We start from the raw sequence: 24541 nt of genomic DNA, 5'->3' as shown, positions 1-24541 counted from the left end.
TATGGGAAGAAGAAGAAGAGAAGAAATAGAAGGAGACAGTGAGTGTGAAACGAAGAGATGAAAAATAATACGTAAAAGAAAAGAACGAAAGAAAGATAAGTCATAAAAAAGTTGCTAAAGGGGAAGACTGCAGTGCAAGAAGGGAAAGATGGGGAAGATCGAAAAATTGTGGGAAAATGAAGATATTTCGGAGACGAATTTTTCTTCTTCTCCGAACATCACATCTGTCTCCATTTTCTCGTTTTTTAAGAATTTATTCTTCATTAACGCTTCTGCATTTAATTGAAACCCGAAGCAGTTTATAAAATGCAATTACTGAACATTACTACATTTCACATGGAGAAAGTTACAGGGAAGATAAAGCGTATACTAACAAGATTATAACTATAGTTAAGTCATAGGGTGTAAATAAGTAAACAAGCTAGGTTAAGGTACTTTGAACCCGCTGTAAGAAGAAGTGATGGCGGTTTTCTAAGGAACTAGGAAAGAAAATAGACAAAACCAAAAGATACAAGATGTTGAAGATATAAGTACAATTTTAATGAAAATTGCCAGGAAAATAGAAAAATTAATCCTACTCAAAGTGGAAAGTATAAAATAGGAAATTGTAAAAGGGAAAGTATAAGATAGGAAACCTAGTTGCTAACAAAGTAGAAAGGGTAAGATAGAAAATGTAGCTCTAGACAAAGTAGTAAGTGAAATCCAGTTCTACGTAAAATCAGAAGTATCGTAAAGTAGGAAATCCAGATCTACACAAAATGAGAAGAATAAAATAGGAAATCCATTCCTAGGCAAAATGGGAAGTGTAAAATAGGAAATCCAGTTCTAGGCAAAATGGGAAGTGTAAAATAGGAAATCCAGTCGTAGGCAAAATGGAAAGTGTAAAATAGGAAATCCAGTTCTAGGCAAAATAGGAAATCCAGCCCTAGGCAAAATAGGAAGTATAAATAGGAAATCCAGTTCTAGGAAAAATGGGAAATATAAAATAGAAAATCCAGCCCTAGGCAAAATAGGAAGTATAAAATAGGATATCCAATCCTTGGAAAAATGGGAAATATAAAATAGAAAATCCAGCCCTAGGCAAAATAGGAAGTATAAAATAGGAAATCCAGTCCTAGGAGAAATGCGAAATATGAAACAGAAAAAAATCCAAACCTAAGCAAAATCAGAAGTATAGCTATGAAATAGCAAATCCAGAACTAAGCAAATTTTGAAGCATAATCTCGTCTTTAAAATTATATCGGATTCCCCCATTTTGTAATCTTCAGAGTTGGTTGATTTGAAGTTTAAATCTCTTTTCAGCAGTGAGGTTATATGAGACATGGATTTATAGGTTAACGAGGGATTCAAACCATATTATATTCTACCGGAAATCGAAGCTGGGTCTCTCGCACTAAAGGCGTGTATGCTAATCTCATAGTCAGGAAAAGATCTAATTATCAAATAATAAATCCAGTCCTAGATAAAGTATGAAGTATAAAATAGAGAATATAGTTCTAGGCAAAATAGGAAGTATAAAAAAGAAGATGTAATCCTACAAAAAATAGAAAATATAGTAGTTGAAACTTACAAATTGTCACAAAACATAATCCTTTATTTGATTTTGGTTTTACGTATAACTTAGGAACGAAAGATCACATCATATTTAAGAAGTTTGTATCAGATCAAAGTCTACCATCCTATCAATTTTGATCCAGACCGGGCGAATTCAGTTGAGTTGAACCCGTACGATATATAGTATCGTTGTCATCGATTTTTCAGGGAAAAATATCAAATGAAGGATGATTTGTCCGCCGTCACAGACATCGAAAATAGGAAATCCAAATCTAGGAAAAGCAGAAAGTATAAGATAGAAGTTCAATTCTAGATAAATTAGGAAGTACCGTAAAGTGTGTATACTTTGCACTTTCAGACGTTATTTTACACCGAACAGGAAAAATGCTTTGCTCGAGCGTTGTAACGGCCCAGAAGTTCTGGCCGTACAGAATTTGTTTTCCCTGTCTCATTTTCGTTTTTTTTTTTTTTTTTTTTTAAATATTAGGTTATGTTTCCACTTTTGTTACTCCAAGATCAACCTGCACCATATCCAATAGAACATTTGTGTACGTAGTCACTGGAAATGTGATGAAATTTGTCAGACCCGAAACCAGCCACAGAGGTTTGAGGGGACCATGGATATGTTTGGGGGGGAAGTCATTAAAAATTCTCATACAAATATCTAAATTGTGTGTTTTTTTGACATTAATAATAGTATTTTGTATTGAAGTCTGGAGGGACCACGAAAAGTTTAGGGGTTAAGCCTCCTAGCTCCCCTCTGGTTGCGGGCCTGCTATTTTGTTACTTAGTATTCTATAGTTTTGTTTATATATACATTCGCGAAAAAAAAATAGTGATCATTTTTCTAAACATATTAATTATTAAAATCTTGTAATAAAGTGTCATTACCCTTTTGGGGCAAATAACCTTTGAAACAAAATTAAATTTCATTAATTGTTTTCCTCTTTTTCTCTTTTTAATATCCTATAACCAATATAACCTTTTAATCTGTTTTTATAGTAGTGAAATAGCTTTTTTCTTTTTCTTTCTTTTTTTTAAGAGGATCTTTTACTTCTATTTTACCTTTGCGCTCTGAACAAAGGCAACCATATCGTATGAATTACGAAAAACAAAGAAAAAGAATTTACTTTAAAATTAATGGTATTACTGGTGTGACAATTATCTTGTCGTAAATTTCCATTTGAGTGGATTTTAAGTAATTCGTACGTTTTCCATTAATTTAGTATTTCTGTTTGAATGAATTTTATTATATTTTATTTAGAATAATTGACTTGCAATATAAAGAGTTATAGTATTGAATATTTAGCTTGACTTTTATTGATATGGCATAACATTCACGAAACTATAAAGAAGGAATTTACAATCGTTATAGTTAAAAACTATTTTTGAAATCGGAATTGTATCATAGAATAAACAAGTTTTTATACATGTTGTTTCATTGTTTGGGGATGCGGATGCGAATCCACATGTTGCGGATGTGGGTAGATATATTGCAGAAGTGATACGGATGCAGATGTGATTTTGTAAATATCTGTGGAGATCTCTATCTTTAACCATTGCTCACAGGCATCAACGTTAAAACTGGAAAAAGTTTACCCCATTCGGTTTGAATATCATATTCAAAAACGAACTCGATACCTCATTTTTCGACTATCGGCATTCTGTCCAAATTTGGTGATAAAATTGATCAAGCAGTTCTCGAGATCTTTCAAGACGGACATGGCGTATATATATATATATATAATGAAAGGTATGTTTCCTTTCATAATGCGTAAATGGAACTCTAAAATTTTAAGGGGGCCGCGGTGGCTCAGTGGTAGAGCGTTCACCTCTGGTGCTTGGGGTCCCGGGTTCGATCCCAGCCCCCGCCAAGTGAACCTTGTGGTGGACAAACACCGTGTGCGTGGGTTCTCTCGGGGCGGGGTTCTCTCGTTTCCTCCCACTTTCTTCATTCCACCATTTCATTCATTTCTCATAATCACCGTCTCCTTTAGCCTAACCGTCATAAGCGTGGGACGTAAAACTCAGAGATTTCATTTCATTTTCTAAAATTTTAAATAAGGTAATAGGGACTAGATTAGGTGGAAGGAAAGAAGAGGAGAAAAGAAGGAATTTAACTATTAGGATAGGAAATGAGAACTTGCCTTATTCTTTGTTTTTGATGATGCTGTTGTGTTCCAATTGATAAGACGACTCTTTGAATTAGTTGTGGAACTTCCTGGCGTGGATACAGTGGAACCAATGTTAAACTTTACGATTGGATTTCATATTCCATCGAATCTGTCCTAAGCTATGAAAGGATTGTTGTAACTCAGCTTATTGATGATATCTGGATGATGGTCTGGGCTTCAATCATGAGCTGCTTCTGCAGTGATGAACTCTTGCAGGTCCAGAGTACAATTCCTCTTGAAACGACCCTAGCCTCTAATAGTGGTTGTTCTGGTAAGGTTTCTCTGCTTCACGTCTGACAACACGATCCACCCAGAGAAATGTGCTCCAACAGTTTTGATAGAAGATGACGATAATGTCTTAGATCATACAACTGGAAGGCTCGTGCAATGCAAGGGAATGTGGCGTGATGGTTGAAGAAACACTAGTAAATCGTTTATTGGACTTTTTTTTTTACAGAATAATGAAATAAATGTAATGATTTTTCAAATACTTGTTTGGCAATGTGCAACCAAAGTAAAATGTTTCTTGAAGGTCAATTAATGAATTGAATGACATTTAGAGAGGACTTTAAAATGATTCGATTTTAACAGTAATGTTAATAGTCCAACGTATGTAGTCGTAATAACTTTACAGTAAATTCACAGTATTGCACAGTACTGCATTATAAGTACTGAATTGTGTTTTGTAACCCCTAATGGTAGAAAGATTCACTATACACTTTATAGCTTCTTCACACCGAGCCGTACAAAGCCGTAGAGAAATTAGAAGTTTGTGCTGGTGCAAAGTTACATGCTCATTTGGACTATTTTGCATCGATTTTTTTTAAAAACTAATCCCACCGTACACTTAACTACAATTAGGGATATATACAGGAATTTATTTCGGAGAAGTTCAAATTGAATATATTAAAATTTGTAAAATTATCCCTAAAATTGGACTAAATTTACACAATAGTCACGATTTCGGTCGGGGATCTGCACCTTCATGACCTACCCCCTGCGTACGTCCATGAATACAGTAACAGCTAGAACATCATAAGAGTACTTCTCAAGACTTAAGCTAACCGAGAGATGAGAACGGAGTAAGAAATCAAATTTTGTTTGAAAATTCGGTGCAAAGTATACCCACTTTACCGTATAATATTTGTCTGTAAATGTAATAATATTATGTTAATAGCTTCCATTGATAATCAATCTAATGAACGTTTTCACCTGTGGGGCATGGGCCTCTTTTATTATTCTTTCTCTCTTCCTGTCATTGTATGGATAATTCATGGTTCAACGCAGAGATGGAGTCGGTCAGAGGGCCGTGGGTCAACAGGACGTGACCCACTCTGACCCACCGACCCACTCTGACCTACTACGAACCACCAAGCCACTCTGCTCAGTTCATTGTAGACAGCGTGAGATATCTAAGAAAAAAAAAACTTCAGGCACTTTTGAATATTGATATTTGTGATTGTAATAGCAGCAATAGGACGTACAACTTGGCTTTCGAGACAGTCGAATTTTACGTTTTTCTTTTTCTTTTTTCTCCCTTCACGTTGACCTGAGATTCCTTGATTTGAGATTCCTTTACCTTGATTTGAGATTTTCGAATTTCATCATATTTTCCACGAGCAGTATCTATAAAATTCAACAAGGAAATAATTGTATATGATAATTAAATTGAAATTCATCGTAATATGACCCATGTCGAACACTTTACCATTTTATATCGTAAAGGTCAGATCCACCGGTATTGTAACAGAGCAATGTTTGAGCGATTTACCGTAGAAATTCAAACTCCGATTAGTGATAATTTCACAGGCTTGTTTTATTACAAGTGTAAACTCTTTAGTCAGTTGAGAGGAGGGTGTGGATCATGGATCAGAGTTGATGACGGTGGGTTTTGGTGGATAGTGGGTCAGAGTGGGTCATGATGGGTGGTGAGTATAAATGGGTCACAGTGCGTCGAAGTGGGTCATGGTGGGTGGTGGGTCATAGTGGGTCGTGAACGGTCGTGGGTCACGGTAGGTGGTGGGTCAGTGGGTCACTGTGGGTGGTAGATCAGTGGGTTACACCATGTCTGGCACAACGAACCAGACAGGGTATGATATATTTCTTTTATTATTATTATTATTATTATTATTATTATTATTAATATTATTATTATTATTATTATTATTATTATTATTATTATTATTATTATTATTATTATTATTATTATTATTATTATTATTATTATTACTTCTTTCACAAGAAAAATCTGTTGAAGAGAGTAGCGTTATTTCAAATTTGCCTTTGGCGAGAGAGGAGAAAATCTGTCGATAAAAGTGAAATTTCACGTAGACAATACACATTTGCCCCTTCTGAAATTTAAGTACAATTTTGTTTATTCATACTAATAAAACATTAACAGGCCAAAAGTATGAAAAAACTGAATTATAATCTGTATTTGAGTTGGAGATTTTTTTCATTTTATTATTTTAAATAAAACCTTATTATATATTTTAGCCTCAGAGTATTTAAATACAACTTGAACTCTTAATTATATTGACAAAACAGAAAGTTACAAATTTAATTTAAAAATTAATTCAGCGTTAAATTAATTAACAAGTTGGACAGAAAGTAAATTAAATTTCAGTTGAAAAATATTTTGAAATTTTAATTTGAAATCCCAAAAGATGGTGTATAACTATAATAAGAATGATTGTTTATGAAATGTATAATATAATGTAAATAAACGCAAGTAACAACAATTATGTAAACACATATTAATTGGATGTGTCGTGCATGTAAATAATTAATTTCTCTGTATACGTAAATTTTAAAACTTTGTGTTCTTACAACTAGTAACTAATTCAATAATGTTGGAAAACAAAATTCGCGGGTAGATAATTAGTATTATAAGGTAAACAAACATACGGAACAGTATGTGTTTGTAGATAGCTATTGCTACAGAAAGGGAAAGGGGAGATATTCACAATGTAATGAGCTCTAGAAAAGTTTCCCACACTCAATTAAGAAAGAAAGGGGGGACTGGTGGAGACAATTTAACTCCAAACCCTCTTCCTATTGTGTTAAAGAGCCGACATATACTAACCTTTCTCATGTTTCTACTAATTGTTTCCCTTTTCTGTCGAAGCGTGGCGCTCGTGTAGCTTACTGTTGAGTCCCGCGAGATCAGAGAGGACAGCGTGAGAAGCAACTTACTATGAGAAAACCTCTGGAGCTGTGTGGCCGGGATTATTTTACACCAGAGAATAACAGAACGTTCTATCACAAAGGACAGAGGGGTGGGAATAGTTTTGCTTTGCAGTTTGTTCCCTACTCTCAAGGGGGTCAAACCCAACGTCTGGGATTGCTGTACCAAGGGACACAATGTGATGGTGCAACTTAGCATGAGATTGACTCCAGCTGAATAGCTTTCATTCCGATCGAGAGATAAAAGATATTGCATTAAAAAAGCACTAATTGTATTATCTTCTATCGTAATTCAATAAGGATAAGCCAAAGGGACGAGATAAATTTATATTAAGGGGAGAAGAGGTGAAGAATACGCATCGGCACTTGAGGGAGCACTGAGTGAAAATTAGTAACTTCAGTCTTTGGTAATTTTGAGGATACCTGATTTTTATATCCTTATGTCCTATTCTTTCAAACACTAGAGTTACTCATAACATAGGCCAACTAAATTTGTGGTGGACAACATAGTGCTCGTGGGTTTTCTCGGGGTACTCCCGTTTCCTCCCACTTTATCACTCCATCAATTCTTTCATCATCATTCACTTACTTTGATCATCGTCTCCATTAGCCTAAAAGGGCATAATCGTAGGACGTTAAACTCAAAGATTTCATTTCATTTTTCCTTGATATAGCCGACTTTTAAGTTTCTGAATCGGTGCTCAGGTTTCGGCACTAACGTCTCACACACTCTTTTTTATTGTCTTTTCTTAGTAGATTCAATAAATCAGTAGTTCTCAAACTCTTCCTGAGGCGAGAAAGACTATTAAATGAACCCTGAATTTTTTTTTAAATTGTAAAGGCTAATATATATATATATATATATATATATATATATATATATATATATATATATATATATATATATATATATATATATATATATATATTAGCACGATTTTCTAAACTTTATATTGAACAAAATTTTCCTAAACATTACGATTTTGTTTGTGAATTTCGAACGTGTTTAGCAATATTGACCAAAATAAGGAGACAGAAAATTATTAAAATAATAATGATTACAGTCAAACCTTAAGAACATTTTAGAATAATTTGAGTGAAAATAGAAAACAGTTCAACTGGCTTGTAATTTACATGAAGCATTTTACATTTTAAAAAATATAAATTAACAACATCAAACACCAAGTTCTTTCAAGAAGTAATTATACAAAATTACACTCATGGGTTATTATTATTATTATCATTATTATTATTATTATTATTATTATTATTATTATTATTATTATTATTATTATTATTATTATTATTATTATTATTATTATTATTATTATTATTATTATTATCGCTGTAATGTTATATCGCTCGATCCTCAATATGCCGTAAGCCTGAAGAGTCTAAAATAGGTATTGTAGATGTTGATTCAACACATATGCATTCATACCCAAAATTTAATCTGGGATCACATGCACTATAGGTTCTTTTTATTATTTACCGCATAAAAGTTAATTTTGAAGTTAATTCCAACGCAAAAATTCACCGGGTATTCAGGACTCATTAAAATATCTCCAATGGATGCTTGAGTCACGAAACACCCATGTAGTCGGCGCATATGACTCTTAAAGTGGAATCTGATATACATTCACTTTATCCTAGATATTCTATTCCCAGCATGGTTTAAGCCAGCGGTGACCAAAGGGCGATCCGCGAGCATGTTTGATCCGCTGTGTGTATAGAAATTAAACAATAGAAATTCTTGTGGTCTTTAAGGAGTTTGGTGTACCAGAAATTTTACATATTTACGTTCTACCTTCCCCCAAATGACACCCCATTTGGAACTCATTTCACACGTTTGAAGTTTAAAAGTTAGAAGTTAATGAAATGGCAAAGGCCTATGTGATTAGCTTTTGTATGTATATAAAACTGTTACGTGATTATTATACTTGGCCTTTCTTATTACTAGTCAAAATAGCCATTGGTTCCAAAGTTGTTTACCTGGCATTGTTCGTAAACCACGTACACTTCAAGTTCCCCCTCTACTTTCTCGCTCGCATGTCTGACCCCTTCTGCGATTACAAGGTCCAGAATTGAATTGTAAAGAATTTTAATTTTCTCAATAATTTAGTTTTCGAAATTTTGACTAGTAATAGGAAAGACCAAGTATCAAAAATGTAGTATCTGAGAAGTTTACTAAAGCTTAATTATAAAATCACAGTCAGTACACGTGGTGCTTTATTTATAACTAATTGTAAACAACTGTCCTTGTAGGGTATTAATTCAAAACCTGAATAAAACGAAAGTAAGACAAATATCTTATCGGGATATTTATCTTCTGCTGGTATGTAACCCCGCAGAACAAATAAGTAAATATGGGTTGCATATATGCAAGGCGTCCTTAGAAATCGTGAAAAACATGCATTCAATTTCATCCCCTTCCCTCGAGCCGAAAATCGAAAATAAGGGCTTCCTAGGCGATTAGATCTCATGAGGATCTGTCTGTGTACAAAATTTCGTAGCCCTAGGCCAGTCACTTCTATGTGGATACCTGATGGCAGACACACACACACAATTTTATTATTATTAAAAACTTCATAATTTTATTTCACTATGTAGCTCGCACCCCTCAGGTTGGAAACCATTATGTTAAAGCAATCTGAATCAAATAAACAAATTCTACCTTGGCTTCAAGCCAATGTTCATAATTTGAGAGAAATTTTCCTAATCTAGGGGAAAAACTTTGTAGATAAATTTAGCAAAAAGGGAAAAGGGGATAAAACGTGGAAATCCAGAGAAAACTCGCGCTGACTGATTCAGCAATAGAAATGTTTAATTTTTTCTCTGTTCTTCAGAAATAAATCAGTTTCAATAGCAATTGTATGTATGTGTGTGGTGTGTGTGTGTCAAAAGTAACAGAATTTGCACCTATTGTTAGGTGGGTGTTTGTGTGTATTTTTTCGTTAAAAAAAGGGAAAAGTAAAAGAAATAGAAGCCAAAAACAAATGTAGCTGGCATTTCCTGTAATATATGATAGCTAAATTAATCTTATCACATAACTTCTGTCATAGGAATTGGACATTCGACAAACTAGGGAACATTTGAAAAGGAAAGGGAAATTTTTGTGTCAGTCGAGGGAAATTTTTATTAATCAAATCTACGAACTCTGCTTTCAAGCTTTATATCAAACCCTATATTCAACGTATTTTAATGTAATTGTCATTGGAATATAAGCATTCTTAACTCTTTCTGGAGGGGATTGACAAACAAAATTTTAAAAAAAGAAAGAATAATGACAAATTATACAAAACTGCAAATAACGTGTCTATTACACATCAAGAAATAACCACAAAAAAGTAGCATGTTTTGTGATTTGTTATGTGACTATATACATCTTTTACTATTTTTTTACTCCCCATTGTTAAACAACAATGGCTATGGGAAAGAATGAATTAAAAATTTTGGTGATATATTATGTGAATACATAAAGCGAACAACAATTGAAAACATTGCTACTGTGATTTCAACATCAAACATAAAAAGGGGGAAAGAACTAAGAGGAAAATATAGATGGAGCAGGTGGACATATGGGAGAAAGGAAATATGCATATTATACATATATGAAAAATTCTGTGAAAAGTCATTCATATTCTGTCATGAATAGTTACATAAGCAATGTCATGGTTAATAAAATATCAAAAAGAGAAATTGCATTAAAATTCATCCAAAGACTAACAATGGACAAACATGCTGGAAACTTTGATTGTCAGGGTTGACAGCTGTAGGAATATTTTTGTATCGCTTACTAACGGTATATAAACGCTGAACGGTTATTAATCCACCTAGCAATTAGTGTTGCCAATTCTGAAAAATAAAATTACCTGTATTTGCTCATAACCCTCGAGACAAATTAAGAATAATTGTATTTGTAATTAGGGATGGACACGAGTTAAGTCAAAGGTAATCTTTTCGAGTCGAGTTCCGAGCTGAGTCAATATTTTTGAGGTCGAGTTGAGGTTGATAAATGGCTCGCTAGTTTAGCTCATTTTTACTCGTTTTGAAATCATGACCTGATTAGACTGGAAAGCGAAAGCAATGAGAAATGTAAGAGGTAATGTGGAGTACTTTTAGTATTGCTCACGACAGGGTACAGTTCTTGCATCTCGTCTCGTTTCGATAACGAGACAACAATAGATTTTTATAATGAGACATTCTCAAATATCGTAAGCACCAATATAAGTATATACTGTTGTTCTTACCATCTAGGCTGAGACCTGCATGGTGGAATATTTTAGCACAAGCAGAATCCCAACCTGGGTAGTGATATCAAGCGGCTCGGCTCGGTTCGATTGAGCGAACAGCTCGAGCTGGCTCGGTTGGGATGAGCCATCAGCTCGGCTCAATTGAGTCGATGGTTTGAGCCGCCTCGGTTGGGGTGAGCCACCGTCTTGGCTCAGGTGAGCCATCGACTCGAGCCAGCTCCGGTGAGATGAGTGCAACGTCTCCGTTTGACTCAGCTCAACTTAGCCGATGGCTCGAACCGGCTCAGTTCGGTGATCCATCAGCTCGATTTGGTGAGCTGTTGGCTCAGTTCACTTCTCGGTTCGGCTCGACAGTGAATGAGCTGAGCCGAGCCGCTTGAGCCGTTGGCAACTCTAAACCCGGGCAGAGCAGTTTTCAACATGTTTGGCCGGCGTCCTTTAATTTTTAACAACTTTTTGGCTCAGCTCGAATACTCGCTCCTAAGGAGCTCAAACTCAAGAATCTTGTGAATAATGTCCTTGCCTCCTAGATTTCAAGACTACTGAGATCAGCATTTATATAGATTTTAGTATTCATATACATACCGCCTACCTTTTATGTTATAATAATAATAATAATAATAATAATAATAATAATAATAATAATAATAATAATAATAATAATAATTTGTATCAGCAGGAGTATCATTGATAATAATCATATTACGTATGTAGGATACTTGAAGAGAGTTCTCGCGAGTCGAGCTCAAAGATATCTGTTTCAAGTCGAGTAGAGTTTCAAAGAAAACTCGCTCGTGTTCACCTCTATTAGGTCCCAGGCACGGACGCATCCACAAAACTTCCTAACTCAACATATATTTGTACACTTTCTCAATAAAACGTAGTTTGATTAACAGGGAAATGATTGATGTAGCATGAAAATTTGATCTTGCACTTCATCTGTACTCTTTCTCTTATAAACAATCTAAGTCAATATTTTTTTTTGTCTGTAAATATAGGACGAAGTACTTTACAATTACTTATCGTCTTTTCGGGTGGAGAATAATACCCGTTCAATACGACACGGGTGAAGAATAATACCCGTTTAATACGACATGGGTAAAGAATAATACCCGTTCAATACGACACGGGTGAAGAATAATATCCGTTCAATACGACACGGGTGAAGAATAATACCCGTTTAATACGACACGGGTAAAGAATAATACCCGTTCAATACGACACGGGTGAAGAATAATACCCGTTCAATACGACACGGGTGAGGAATAATACCCGTTCAATACGACACGGGTAAAGAATAATACCCGTTCAATACGACACGGGTGGAGAATAGTACCCGTTCAATACGACACGGGTGAAGAATAATACCCGTTCAATACGATGCGAGTGGAGAATAATACCCGTTCAATACTACATAGAGATAGTGGCTTCTAGTATTGGAGCTCTCCCAAATCTTAGATCCCTCCCAATAAAAAAAAACTGGGTGTGCACTTGGTCCCAGGACCTACCTATGGGCGGAATACTTAATAATAATCTGCAATTTATCTGCTTTATATAAATGATAATTCTAAGTTCTACACTACTATGTCTGTAATCATCAAATCCATAGAGTGCGTAAGTTTCAGTATTAGTAGTATGAAATTTCGTTGCTTGTTTATTAATGAATTATCCTTAGTATTTGTGTTGGAGTATTAAAATTATAGTTATGCTTACAGATACTTAGAAATGCAAGTTCAACGAGATTTACAGAATTAAGTTAAATGAGAAACGTTCAGGGGACAGACAAGAAAAAGTTAACTTGAATGTCAAACACTGGAAAATGGATATGAACAGTGGCGGATCCAGGATATGATCAAGGGAGGGGCTAAACCATAGTTTGCCGTTCTATCCAGTGTAAAGCAGGATTGAAGCCATTTTATTCAGTGTAAACTTGAGCGTCAAGGGAGGGGGGCTATAGCCCCTATAGCACTCCCCTTGGATCCGCCACTGGATATGAATATGTGTGTATAACTAGAAACAACTAACTTATACAGACAATTCACAATTCCCTTGTATTTTTAAACTTAAAAGTATGGATAATACCTTTCTTTAAGACTTCCTTTAAGACTTTAAGTAGATCAACCTTTCTTTAAGACTTCCTTCTATTTATAACCGGGGCAAAAGTGTATCTGAAAAGGTAAGGGGGCGGTAGGTAGTGGCATAATGTTATGCCGTCCTGCTCCCTCTTTGTCCATTCTATTTTTTTATGACCTAGGGGACGCCGTATATACTTTTTGGAGGTGAGGGTCCCGGCGCCCTGCGTTCTCCCGCACTTTTACCTCTGTTTATAATCATCAGGGCCCGGATCTTGTTGACCTAAAATTTTCTAGAAAGTGACCTATAAAATGACACTAAAATTCCTGTAAAATGACCCTAAAAATCACAAAAATTGACCTTAAAACTTGCGTTTTCTTAAATGTTTATTTCGTAAAACATTTACATTTTTTTAAATATCCGTTGGATTTTAATTAACGTGTGTCACTCATATTCAAAAAGTTTTGTTTCAGTTAGTTGCAGTCCATGATCACTTATGTTCATTAATCAGTCCATTGTACGGCACTGTAAGTATTGAAAGCGTCAATTTACTCCCGGGTTGAAACTAGGAAGCACTCTTAAACAATAAAAGTTCGCAAGTGTAGACTACATGAGAATAATAGATAAAAACCCTGTTTAAAAACTTTGTAAGCCTTTTAATTCATTTTTAGTTATTCATGTGATCACATCCTTTGTGGTCAACAACCCAAAACTATCTGTTTGGACACCTACCAACCCCACCTTTCGTTAACCAGTTACAGTTTAGTTTTCATTAGCTTGTTAAGAATGCAGTTTTTCCACCCCCAATAGTCAGGAAGCAAGAAAAGAGATTATTCAACTTCGTCTTGTCCATAACTGTAAACCATGCTCATTTAAAGATTTCCTTATGTAGAGGAAAAAGAATAAAAAGACCATAAGTGACCTAAAAGTTACATTAAAATATTAAAAAATGGCCTGAAATTTCAAAACGGCAAAAAGTGACCAAACGTTGACCCTAAAAAAATATATTTTTAGAACCTAGAGTTGATGGATAACGTTTTTATTAGAATTTGCCTTGTCTTATGCGTAACAGAAAAAAGTTGACTTGTCAACAAAATCCGGGCCCTGATAATCATCATCCGTATTGTTTCTAGTGTCAAATGCTTTCTACCTGTATCACATAATCAATATATCCTGTGACAATTTAGAGATCCACAGTCTTGATTGGTTCTTGCCTTGTCGTAACTGCTAAGGTTTATGACCCCCTTACTTCAGAGAATTTAAACAACTTTTCAACCTCCGTAGTTTCAATTTGTAGTCCAACGGTATGCTACAGAATGCAATATTGTTCTACGAGGTCTCGCCACCATTGGAGTTTAGCGTCCCTTTACGAGGTCTCGCCAGGAATCGAACCCGGTTCTCTCGCGCCACTGGATTGAGACAAGGGACAACTACCCTCTTTGAATTTTGAAAACTACAATATTAAGTATAAAATCTAGCGAGCTACACTAGATTCTGGCATTCGTGTATCTGGAGGCTTCAATAAATAAATAGACAATACAGTAAACATCATGCGGCACTATGCATGGAAAATTGAAAGGAAAGCTTGCGTTTTATTGTAGGCAACCAACATTTCTTTGCTACTATACAGGTTGCATAAAAGTTAGGGAATGTAGATTTCAAACAGGACATGAATAGCTACTATTAGTCACTGTTTGAAGGGCGTCACTCGGAGAGGGGAGGGGCCGATTGCCCCGCCTTGAGCTTAAGAAGTCCATACAGATTGTATACCAATATAGTAAGAAGAAATTTAAAATTCTTATGTTGATAGAGCATCTTGTCCTACCCCCTGGCAAAAAACTTAAATGACGCTGCTGCCCTATGTTCATGTCCAAATAGCATCAATATTGAGATGTTGCGTCAGCCATTTTCAAAAATTTGGCGGAAGAAAGTTAACATTTTATAGAAAAAGTTAATTACTTACATCTTTCAAATGGGTATCTTTTTTTTGTGTGTGTATTATAGTCTGATAATTGCAACTTCATATTTCTTTATCATCAAAGACACAAAGTAGGATAAACTCCGGAAAAAGTTAAATTTTTATAGACGTGCCGTGGAATTTTAAAATATACAGTTAGAGTAGCAAAACTAAAAAAGATTGAAAAACAGTGCAATAAATAGACAAATATTTTTAATTTGTGCAATTCATTACTAATCAACATTTTACATAGGCAATTTCTGTCTACTTGATGTAAACGACCCCACCAGAAATCCTCTGTTATTATTTTTAACGAATTTAAAAGGTTCGTTAACGTGTGATGTGTGTGTGTGTGTATCTGTTATTTGCGAATTTTTCAATTTTGAGTCCTCCATTCGATAGAGCATCAAAAACTATCTAAAAGAAGTGATGGAATTTTTCGCGTCACTCTTACCGTTCCCGAGATATTGGCCAAAAAAGTTCCGATTTCGGGAGATTTAAGGAGGCAAATCTCGGGAACCGTAACTCTGGTGTTGATCAATACCAATATTGATTCAATACCAGTACCAGTTATTGATTCAACAATTATTGCGTCATTATTTATTGGTTCAATAAATATTGCGTCAGTAGTTATTGATTCAAAATTAATTCTTTTTAAGTTCGTTCTAAGCAATGTTCTTCGAGCATTCTCAACTGGTTTGCTATTGAATACTCATTAGTTAAGACAATACCATAGCTTGGGGGTATTGTTATTCAAAAGATGAGATGAGACGATAAATAAGGTTTACTCATATCAGTTCGTCTCGTAAATTTTGTATTGTCTCGTTCTGATTCTTGAAGAACCCTCGTCTCATTTCATCTCGATTCTCAGAGAGCTTTTCTTGTCTTGTTTAATAAATCTATGTACAAAATTTATATCCTATTTTTCCTTTTTAAATCTCATTTATAAGTTATCAGAATCTTTCCGCATCACTAGAGCTCCATCAAGGGTATGATATTATTAAAGTATCTGGTGCAATGACTTGAGTATCTTAAATCATCAATTTAGAGTTTTATATACTACTAGCAGAATACCCGTTCTTCACACGAGGAGAACACGTTTCATTTTGGACATAAAATGGGTAAATTTGGATTTGAACTGCATTAGAAGTGTCACTATTCGTCTCAGCGACTCCGAAAATTACGGATTCGACAATAGTATCGGCCATTTTCGATCAGTGTTATATAAATCCTCCTTCTCCCATCCCAAGCTTCGGGGCTGAATTTGGATTTAAACGACATCGGAAGTGTCACTGTTCGTCTCAGCGATCCCGAAAACTATGGATTCGGCACTAATATTGCTCATTTTCGATCATGTATAAATACTCCCTTCCCCTCTCCCCCTCTTCTAAGTTGCACGGTCAAAGTGAAATAATAAAAACACGCCAGGCCCGAACCTCATCTATGTTTAAAATTTCATCGAGATCGGTCGAGTGGTTCAAGAATGGTCACAAACTTAGTCACTTTCATATATATATATATATATATATATATATATATATATATATATATATATATATATATATATGTGTGTGTGTGTGTGTGTGTGTGTGTGTGTATGTGTGTGAAACATCTGACACTAAAACAGTGTTTAGACATCTCTGGTAGTCTAGTGGCTAGAGCGTGTGAATTTGAGGCACGTGATATCGGCTTCGATTCCCGGTGGGAAACCACAAAAAATATTTTCATAATCATTTACTTTAATTAATAATCCATCTTCTTTAGCCTAAATGGCATAAGCATGGGACGTTGAACTAACAAAAATAATAATAATAAAGAAAGATAATGTTTGTGATTTAAGACATAGGTGAACTAGTGTTTCACACGAGATTCGAGAAATTTCTCATGTCGTCAAATTTAAAAATGTTTACTTTTTGTCTTGTTCTAGGAATTTTCAGTTGTTTATTGATATGCATGTGTGAATGTAGAGTCCTCCCCCCGCAATAGCAATACACAGAAATTTATTTTGGGATAAGGGTAAAAGTGAAGGGGAACGCGGGGAGACTCCGTACCCCCACTTCCAAAAAATATCTGTGGAATCCCTGCACTTTCTAAAAATTACAATGATCAAAGATAGCCACGGAGAACTGCTCGACTTCATGTGTCCCCCTACCTTTTCAGATCCACTTATACCCCTGTTTCGGAGGCAGGCCTAAATTCAACATGAGAAGTAATTATAGGCAAGGGTGCCCATCAAGGGGGGCAAGTTAGGGCGCTCTCCCCCCATTAGAAGAAATTGTACTTCGGAATAACGAATACCCAATAAAGTTTTTAGAATAGTTACAGCAAAATTTGAAACTATATTTCAAATGTCGCTTATTTTGTCCCCCCTGGAAACCACAACATGGGCGCCCTTGATTATAGGCTATTAAAATTGGTAAAAATCATCCCTAAAAGTATCTTAAACTACAGAAAACTTGGGATTTTTGAGGAGATTTAGACCCGGAAGACTCACTCCCTGCTTACATCTCTGGGTAATAATATATTGCAAAAATAAACATTTTTGATTAAAATATATTTGTCAAAACTCAGAAGGGGAATTGCCTCCCACTGAAACCTCAAATGATGCCTTTGATTTCGTCACCCTTGTTTTAGTGTTCTGGCTACGGGCCTGATTCAAGGCGTAAATAACAGGAATGCAATACTCTGATCCCTACAAAAAATACACTTATCCTGGCAACATTGAATTTGTATTGAGAAGTCAGTTTGATTTCTGCAAGGGTAGCGAGGGTCTCATATCCTGTTTGTCCTGTATTTTTTTCTCTCTTGATTTTTGACAAATGCTTTTTTTTATTATTCCTATTCTATCCCCCATATTCATTGGCTGTCACCCACTTCCCTTTTCTCTTTCATCTGAATGACAACCGAACGCATTTAACAGATTCAAAAACCATCTGTTGGTGTTAGCGAGAGCGGTACCCGGATATGGAGTAATCAATACTAATTTCACGATTGGGCTGCTTCACAAGAGATGCCGTAAACGAGGCTTTGTCAGTTTGTTGAACATCACAACAAGGTTGTTACATATCAAACTGTTGATCTGTGGAGGAAGGTAAATAGAAGAGAGAAGTTTTCAACAGTTTACTAACAAACAAACAAATATTATTTTTTTCCCTGTACCTGCTGTTTGAGTTTTGGAAATATTCACTTTTGTAAGTAATAATAATAATAATAAACAATGCTGTTCAGAAGCTATAGGATACTAAAGCGCATAATAAAACGAAATGTATAGAATATGCAAAAATCAAATTTAGAGGGTGTCACAATTGCAAAAAATTGCACAATATGCAAAAAAAATTGTCACAATGTTTTGGAAATAGATTCCTGACATCAAAATAAGAAAAAATAGTTCATATGGACCTGTGGCCGGAAGAGCATAGCTTCGTAATTATAGGGTGCTGAAAAAGTGAACTTTAAAGGTCCATAGTTCCACTACTATAAGACCGATCGTTATCGGGTCAAGACATCACTGAGGAACTAGTATGTAAACTACCCAAATGTCCATCTTTCAGAACCTCCGGTACTTGCACAATCATTTTTAGAGAGGCTATTTAGGAGTACTTGATCATTCTCCACCTACCTTTCTAAAACTTGGTGTGCAAGTACTGGAACAATTTTAAACATGAATGTTTGGATAGTTCACATAATAGTTCCTCCGTGATGTCTTGACCCGACTACGATAGGTCCCATAGTAGTGGAGCTATGAACTTTTAGAATTCACTTATTTCACTTTTTTGGTACCCTATAACTCCGAAACTGTCCATTTTAAAGCACAGATCCATATGAACTTTTTTTTTTTCTTATTTTGATCTGAAGAATATGTCCCTAAAATGTGACACATTTTTGTAACACGCTATATAGAACACGAAATTATTTCTCCAAATATTTGTTTCTGCATACATCGAGAAAACATACCTTCATTGATTCCATTATAACGAATTAGGTTACTCCTCCTAACGTAAGGTATTAGTAAAAGTGTTTTATACATTTAAATTCTCTCTGCCTTTAGAAGGCCTTATCCCTCCAAATATTCTCATATTAATGAATTTTATCATCTTCATGCAAGGGCCGATTGAAGGAAGGAGTCAAGACAAATAATTAATTAGAAAATTAACGATATTTAACCAATAGATAAATTTCAGTGTGTGTTAAAAAAAAAAAAGCGTAACTAAGGTTCCATTTTAACTAGATATTTTCTTTCATTTACTTTTCCAATATTCTTTTCAATTTAAGGACTTAATTTGAGATATTCTAACTAGTAAGTACGAAAATCAATCACTTGTCATTAGGGAAATCGCTCTTCTTGATGTGTAACGAAGTTTCGTGGTCTAGCTGAAACTGGGTCATGAGTCTATCCCGTTCACCGGGTCTAGTGAGTCTGATAATACCACGGGTCATGGTTTCCAGGATGATGTGAGCATGGCATCACTCCTAACGACGTTGTTACTTACTGGAATTCGAAATGGTTTATTTGAAGTTACTCTTCTATTGCTTTATGATACACATCCATAAAGACAATCCTCTATCCCTACTTGAGAATGGAACCATAGACCATGGACCATGACTGTTTATTCATCTACTATTTGATTGCATGAAGGCACACCTCCTACCAAATAAGTGGAGTGTTGCTACCAAATAAGTCTTTATATGAATATATTTTTTTATTGGATTAATTTTTCGAATACTTGTTTTCTTTTTTAAGAATATTCACTTTGGCAGTAGCGTCATTTCAGGTTTTACCAGGGAGAAGGGACTAGACTGTTCACTGTCATGAAAGTTTCGCGTATTTTTTATTAGTATATTAGTACGGTATAGAAGTTATTCAAATACGTATATTTCCCGAACTTAGAGGAACAATTATGAATTATCCTCTCAGCTTCGCAAATGACGCCAGTACGTTACAGCCATAATTCTTCATTTGTTCGAATAATTGAATACTACACTACTCGAATTATTAGGGCACGAAATTGTTCGAATCCTAACAGTAGCCACTAAGTGTAACAGTGGTCCCAACAGTGGGAAATAATAGACTAGCCAACCGCCAACCTTGGCTGTACGTTGTAATTGGCTGCTTTGCCGATCATTTGCCAACTAGCTTAATTGCTAACATAATCGTTACCAAAGAAATAAAACTGCAATTGGAATTTCGAAGTCGATCATGTTAGAAAACTAACGGCAAAATGCTAGTTGGCCAACAATAGTTTAAACTACGTTGGGCCAGTTACCTATTCCGAATCATACCGATCATTAGCCTACTGTTGGACCAATGACAAATTGTTGGTTGGTCAACATACATTTTAAACTACATTTGGTCAATGTATTTTTCTCGCTATCTATTCCCAAGTATACCGAACATTAGCCTATTCCTGGCTGAATGACGACAAATTGTTGGATGGCTAACATAGTCTACACTTTAAACTACGTTGAGCCAGTTACCTATTCCCAACCATGCCGACCATTAGTCTACTGTTGGCTGAATGACGGCAAATTGTTGGTTGGCCAACATACACTTTAAACTACGTTCAGCCAATGCTTCTTTGTAGTTACCTAGTCCCAACCATGCCGACTAATAGCCGCCGAAGGGACTACCAAGTGTGCTGGCAGGGAATCTACATTTAAAAAAAATCAGAATGCTGGCATAAAACAGAAAAAGAAACATATTCTTTATTTGCCCTTGAAGTTAATTTTTTTAAAAGAGCTAATAAAAGGTAAAAACTTAGAAACAAAAGGCTTTTAAACAAATGGAAAAGAGACATGAAATGTAAACATGAACATGTCTTACCGTGGTTATGGTTGAACGCTGAGTCGATGTCCGCCTTCTCCTCCTTCCCGTTTTCATGTTTGTCGTGGCGAGGCGAGGACCCGCCCTTCATACTTCTGAAGTACTGACTCCACCTCGTCCTTCCGGCGTCCTTCTTCAACCGCTTCTCCTTAGCTCTTCTGAAACAACGAAAAGCATAATACCTCTCCTCAACAGCCGGCCCCTGCGAGCTATCAATCACCACAAACTACACATCATTTTAAGAATATAGGAATTACACGTGGAACCATTACTTACAATAAAAGCATTACATCCACTTCTACTTTTCAAAATGTCAAATCTTATTTTTCTCAATCTATATTGAATATTTTCTTTCATTTTTATCCAGCCTGTCATACTATTTTTACAAGATACAATGCGGATTATTATTGCATATCAATAAGTGTCAGAAAAAGTTTTATTTGAAATTTGATACGATTGTATGAATTCTAAAACATCTCGTTCTGGTAATGGTATAACTTTACGGTTTGCAATGCAGATGGACCAGTCGTGATTTGAGGGTCCGCAGGATCTCCCACTTTTAGCCGCTTTGAAGTCAGAATGTCAGATTATGTATTAGGGTGGTTGTGTAAGATAGTCCCATGTGTTTAGTATGAGTAGAACAAAAGAACTCTCAAAATGTCAAATTATTTTATAAAAAATTTTGTGATGAGGTCGATAGCATTGTTAAGAATGCTCATATCTCAAAAATAAATAAAAAATAGTAATAAACAACTGTTGAATGAATTATCCTTCTAAACGCAACTTACAATTCATCATGCTACGTAAACAATTTTGAAAAAAAAAAAAAACTACGGCTTCGGTTTTTAAAGTACCGAGGATATGTGGCAAAGAGGTGGGACATTTCATTATAATTTGAAAACGAAATCGAAAAGTGAAGGAACATTTTGATTATCTGTTTCTAGATCAATATCTGCCAGATCCATAAATATATTTTAGGATGACTATTTTAATGGTTATTTCGATAGTGTTGTTCTATTGGGTTAATGCGATTGAAATGTCTGAGGGCGACATCTTCGACTTTTGAAGAAAAAACAAAATGAAAACTAGAATACTTAACTAGTGAAAGTAGTCTTCCACCATCGCTCACCAATCTTTTTTTTTTTTTTTTTTTTATAAAGGAAATATGGAGCATGGGTACGGAAGAAGTCTGCAAAAACACGTTACACCATCTGTTCATAAGAGAAATTCTACTGAGTGGTAACCGGTGGAAGAGATGTCACAAAAATACGGTGGTTAAGAAAAAGTTTTATACTAGACCGCCTGCACCGTTCTTTGAGCGACATATTTGCGTGGATAGTTGTGCAACATGACGCCATACCTGTTGACTGTTGCTAAAAGCCTGGAGTTCATTTCATGGTGTTTATCACTGTAACGGTATAGGCACGATGGAGAAAGACATAAAAGATAACCCTACCAAATCATTACAAGAGCAAAAGTGTCTTCTACGAGCGGAAACGTTGTCCTGAAACGTTGATCACGATCCAGCTACAGCCCTGAGGGATTACAATTGTCGTAGGAGATCCATTTTTCATCAGAAGTGACCTTTCTGGTTGTTACATATACTCACAGAACTGCGCACCTTTAGACAACAATTCTTGTTGGCCAGTGTCAATTGAAGTGGCATCACTTTTCACCTTACCAATTGCGTGGATCCACCACCATGGAAGTGGAATGGTGCATGCCTAACCCACCTACAATCGCATGAACACTTTTTCGACAACCAACTACTGAAGTGTTCTCAAGGAGCTCATATGAATGTGCAGGTTGTCGGTGGTAGCTGATCTCATTCTTTAATATTGTGTCAAGGTTTATGATGTTTTGATTCCTTACTTCTTGCGGAAATGCACGATTGATGTTTTTTGCTGCTAGATGTGCAGAATGTTCTAGTTTGAAGTCATAAAGGAAGTTATTCGAAATTGTATGTTCTCTATGGTGCATCTTCACAAGACACTGTTCAACTACGCACTCCCATTTGATTGATTGTGCATCTCAACCTATTTCCTGAAAATGCGAGGAATTTATGACGTTGTACGCGTGACCTCGGTCCACTCATTCGTTTTGTTACAGATGCTTTCCCATCAGAATTAAAACTGGGCATTTCAATCTCACCATCCCAATAGTAACTTAAAGACAGGATTAATTGATGTATGACGCTAAACATTTCTTCGAAGTAATTTCTGCAAAAATTGTAAATTCTGTTTCCACAAAAATGTTCAAAAATCAGCAATAACTGTTTAAATTGTATAAGAGGACAATTTATTCAATGGGTTCTCAGACCAGATAATTGATTTTAGAAATGTTCTGAAATAAGATAATAAGGTCTCATTAATCTGCACTGCTGGCTTAGAAAAGTTATTTTTATTAGACAATGCAATTATAGTTCCATTCCAGACGTATGCACAGCGTTTTAACTGTTCCTTACTCTTCTTATTACCTTTCTCTCGGCTGAATGTTCATCTTGAAAGTTAAAAACTTATTGGCCCCCAAAGGCTATCATTTTCCCGTAAACTCAGCTATTTAGCATGTGTTACTTCTTCCTCGCATCTCAAAACAGTGCATGTCAATGAAATTCATAGATTCGCCATATTGATGTAAATAACAAAGTATTCCTTCACAGAAACTAACTATAATCCAAAAATAAGCTTTTTCTGTATGTATTGCGTTACAAAAAAAAAAAAGTCTCATCAAAGGAATAGATTTGCCAACTTTAAAAAGATAATAAACAAATTATCAAGAAAATTTTTGCCTGAAATATATTGGCTCTTTTGATCCAATAAAAATAAAATAAAGGGGACTTTCTTACGATCTACGAAATGAATAAAAATAAATCCTTAGATTAAAAACATATTATTATACAGAAAAGTTATAAAATAATTAGAGAGTATAGTGGTTTTTATTTAAGATATATTCACTTATAACTGGACAAAGTGAGCAATGTGCTTTATACTAGTTATTTTAACAAGGTTGATTCACCGAACTTTTTCGCATTGGAATAAATCAGCGTTTCCCAACCGGAGAGCCGCGAATTGGCCGCTGGTGTGCTGCGAGGAAAATCAAAACAAAATTATTAATTCTACAGCAACCAAATTGCAAGACATAGGAAAATATTTGTATTTCCCATTACTATGCGAGGAAAATCAAAACAAAACTATTCATTCTACAGCAACCAAATTGCAAGACATAGGAAAATATTTGTATTTCCCATTACTATGCGAGGAAAATCAAAACAAAACTATTCATTCTACAGCAACCAAATTGCAAGACATAGGAAAATATTTGTATTTCCCATTACTATGAACCTGTCGATGTGAGGAATGATGGAGGTTTGAAGCTCCAGCACTCACAACAAGACATGGCACCATTCTGGATTTCTCTCCGGAGAAAATATCCAGATATTTCTACAAAGGCTGTGAAAATTCTCACTATATTTTCTACAACCTACTTAAATGTAGCAGTATTTTCTGCAGTGAACACAACTAAG

General features: G+C 35.2%; 1 protein-coding gene across 5 annotated transcripts in view; it reads right to left on the bottom strand.

Moving 5' to 3' along the window:
• Positions 1-24541, bottom strand: part of LOC145672109 (LIM/homeobox protein Lhx3-like) — a 345528-nt gene that overhangs the window by 31174 nt on the left and 289813 nt on the right. For 4 of the 5 annotated variants that reach the window (XM_081741411.1, XM_081741402.1, XM_081741421.1 and 1 more), the window contains exon 5: positions 21019-21176. In XM_081741411.1, coding sequence (XP_081597537.1) covers positions 21019-21176 — 158 coding nt within the window. The remainder of the gene's footprint in view (positions 1-21018; positions 21177-24541) is intronic. The other variant, XM_081741393.1, reaches the window with a different exon arrangement.

Source organism: Thermobia domestica, chromosome 2 (genome assembly GCF_964235325.1).
Source record: "Thermobia domestica chromosome 2, izTheDome1.hap1.1, whole genome shotgun sequence".
NCBI classification, from domain to species: domain Eukaryota; kingdom Metazoa; phylum Arthropoda; class Insecta; order Zygentoma; family Lepismatidae; genus Thermobia; species Thermobia domestica.
The sequence above is the reverse complement of the archived record's forward strand: the minus strand, read 5'-3'. Positions and strand labels throughout refer to the sequence as shown.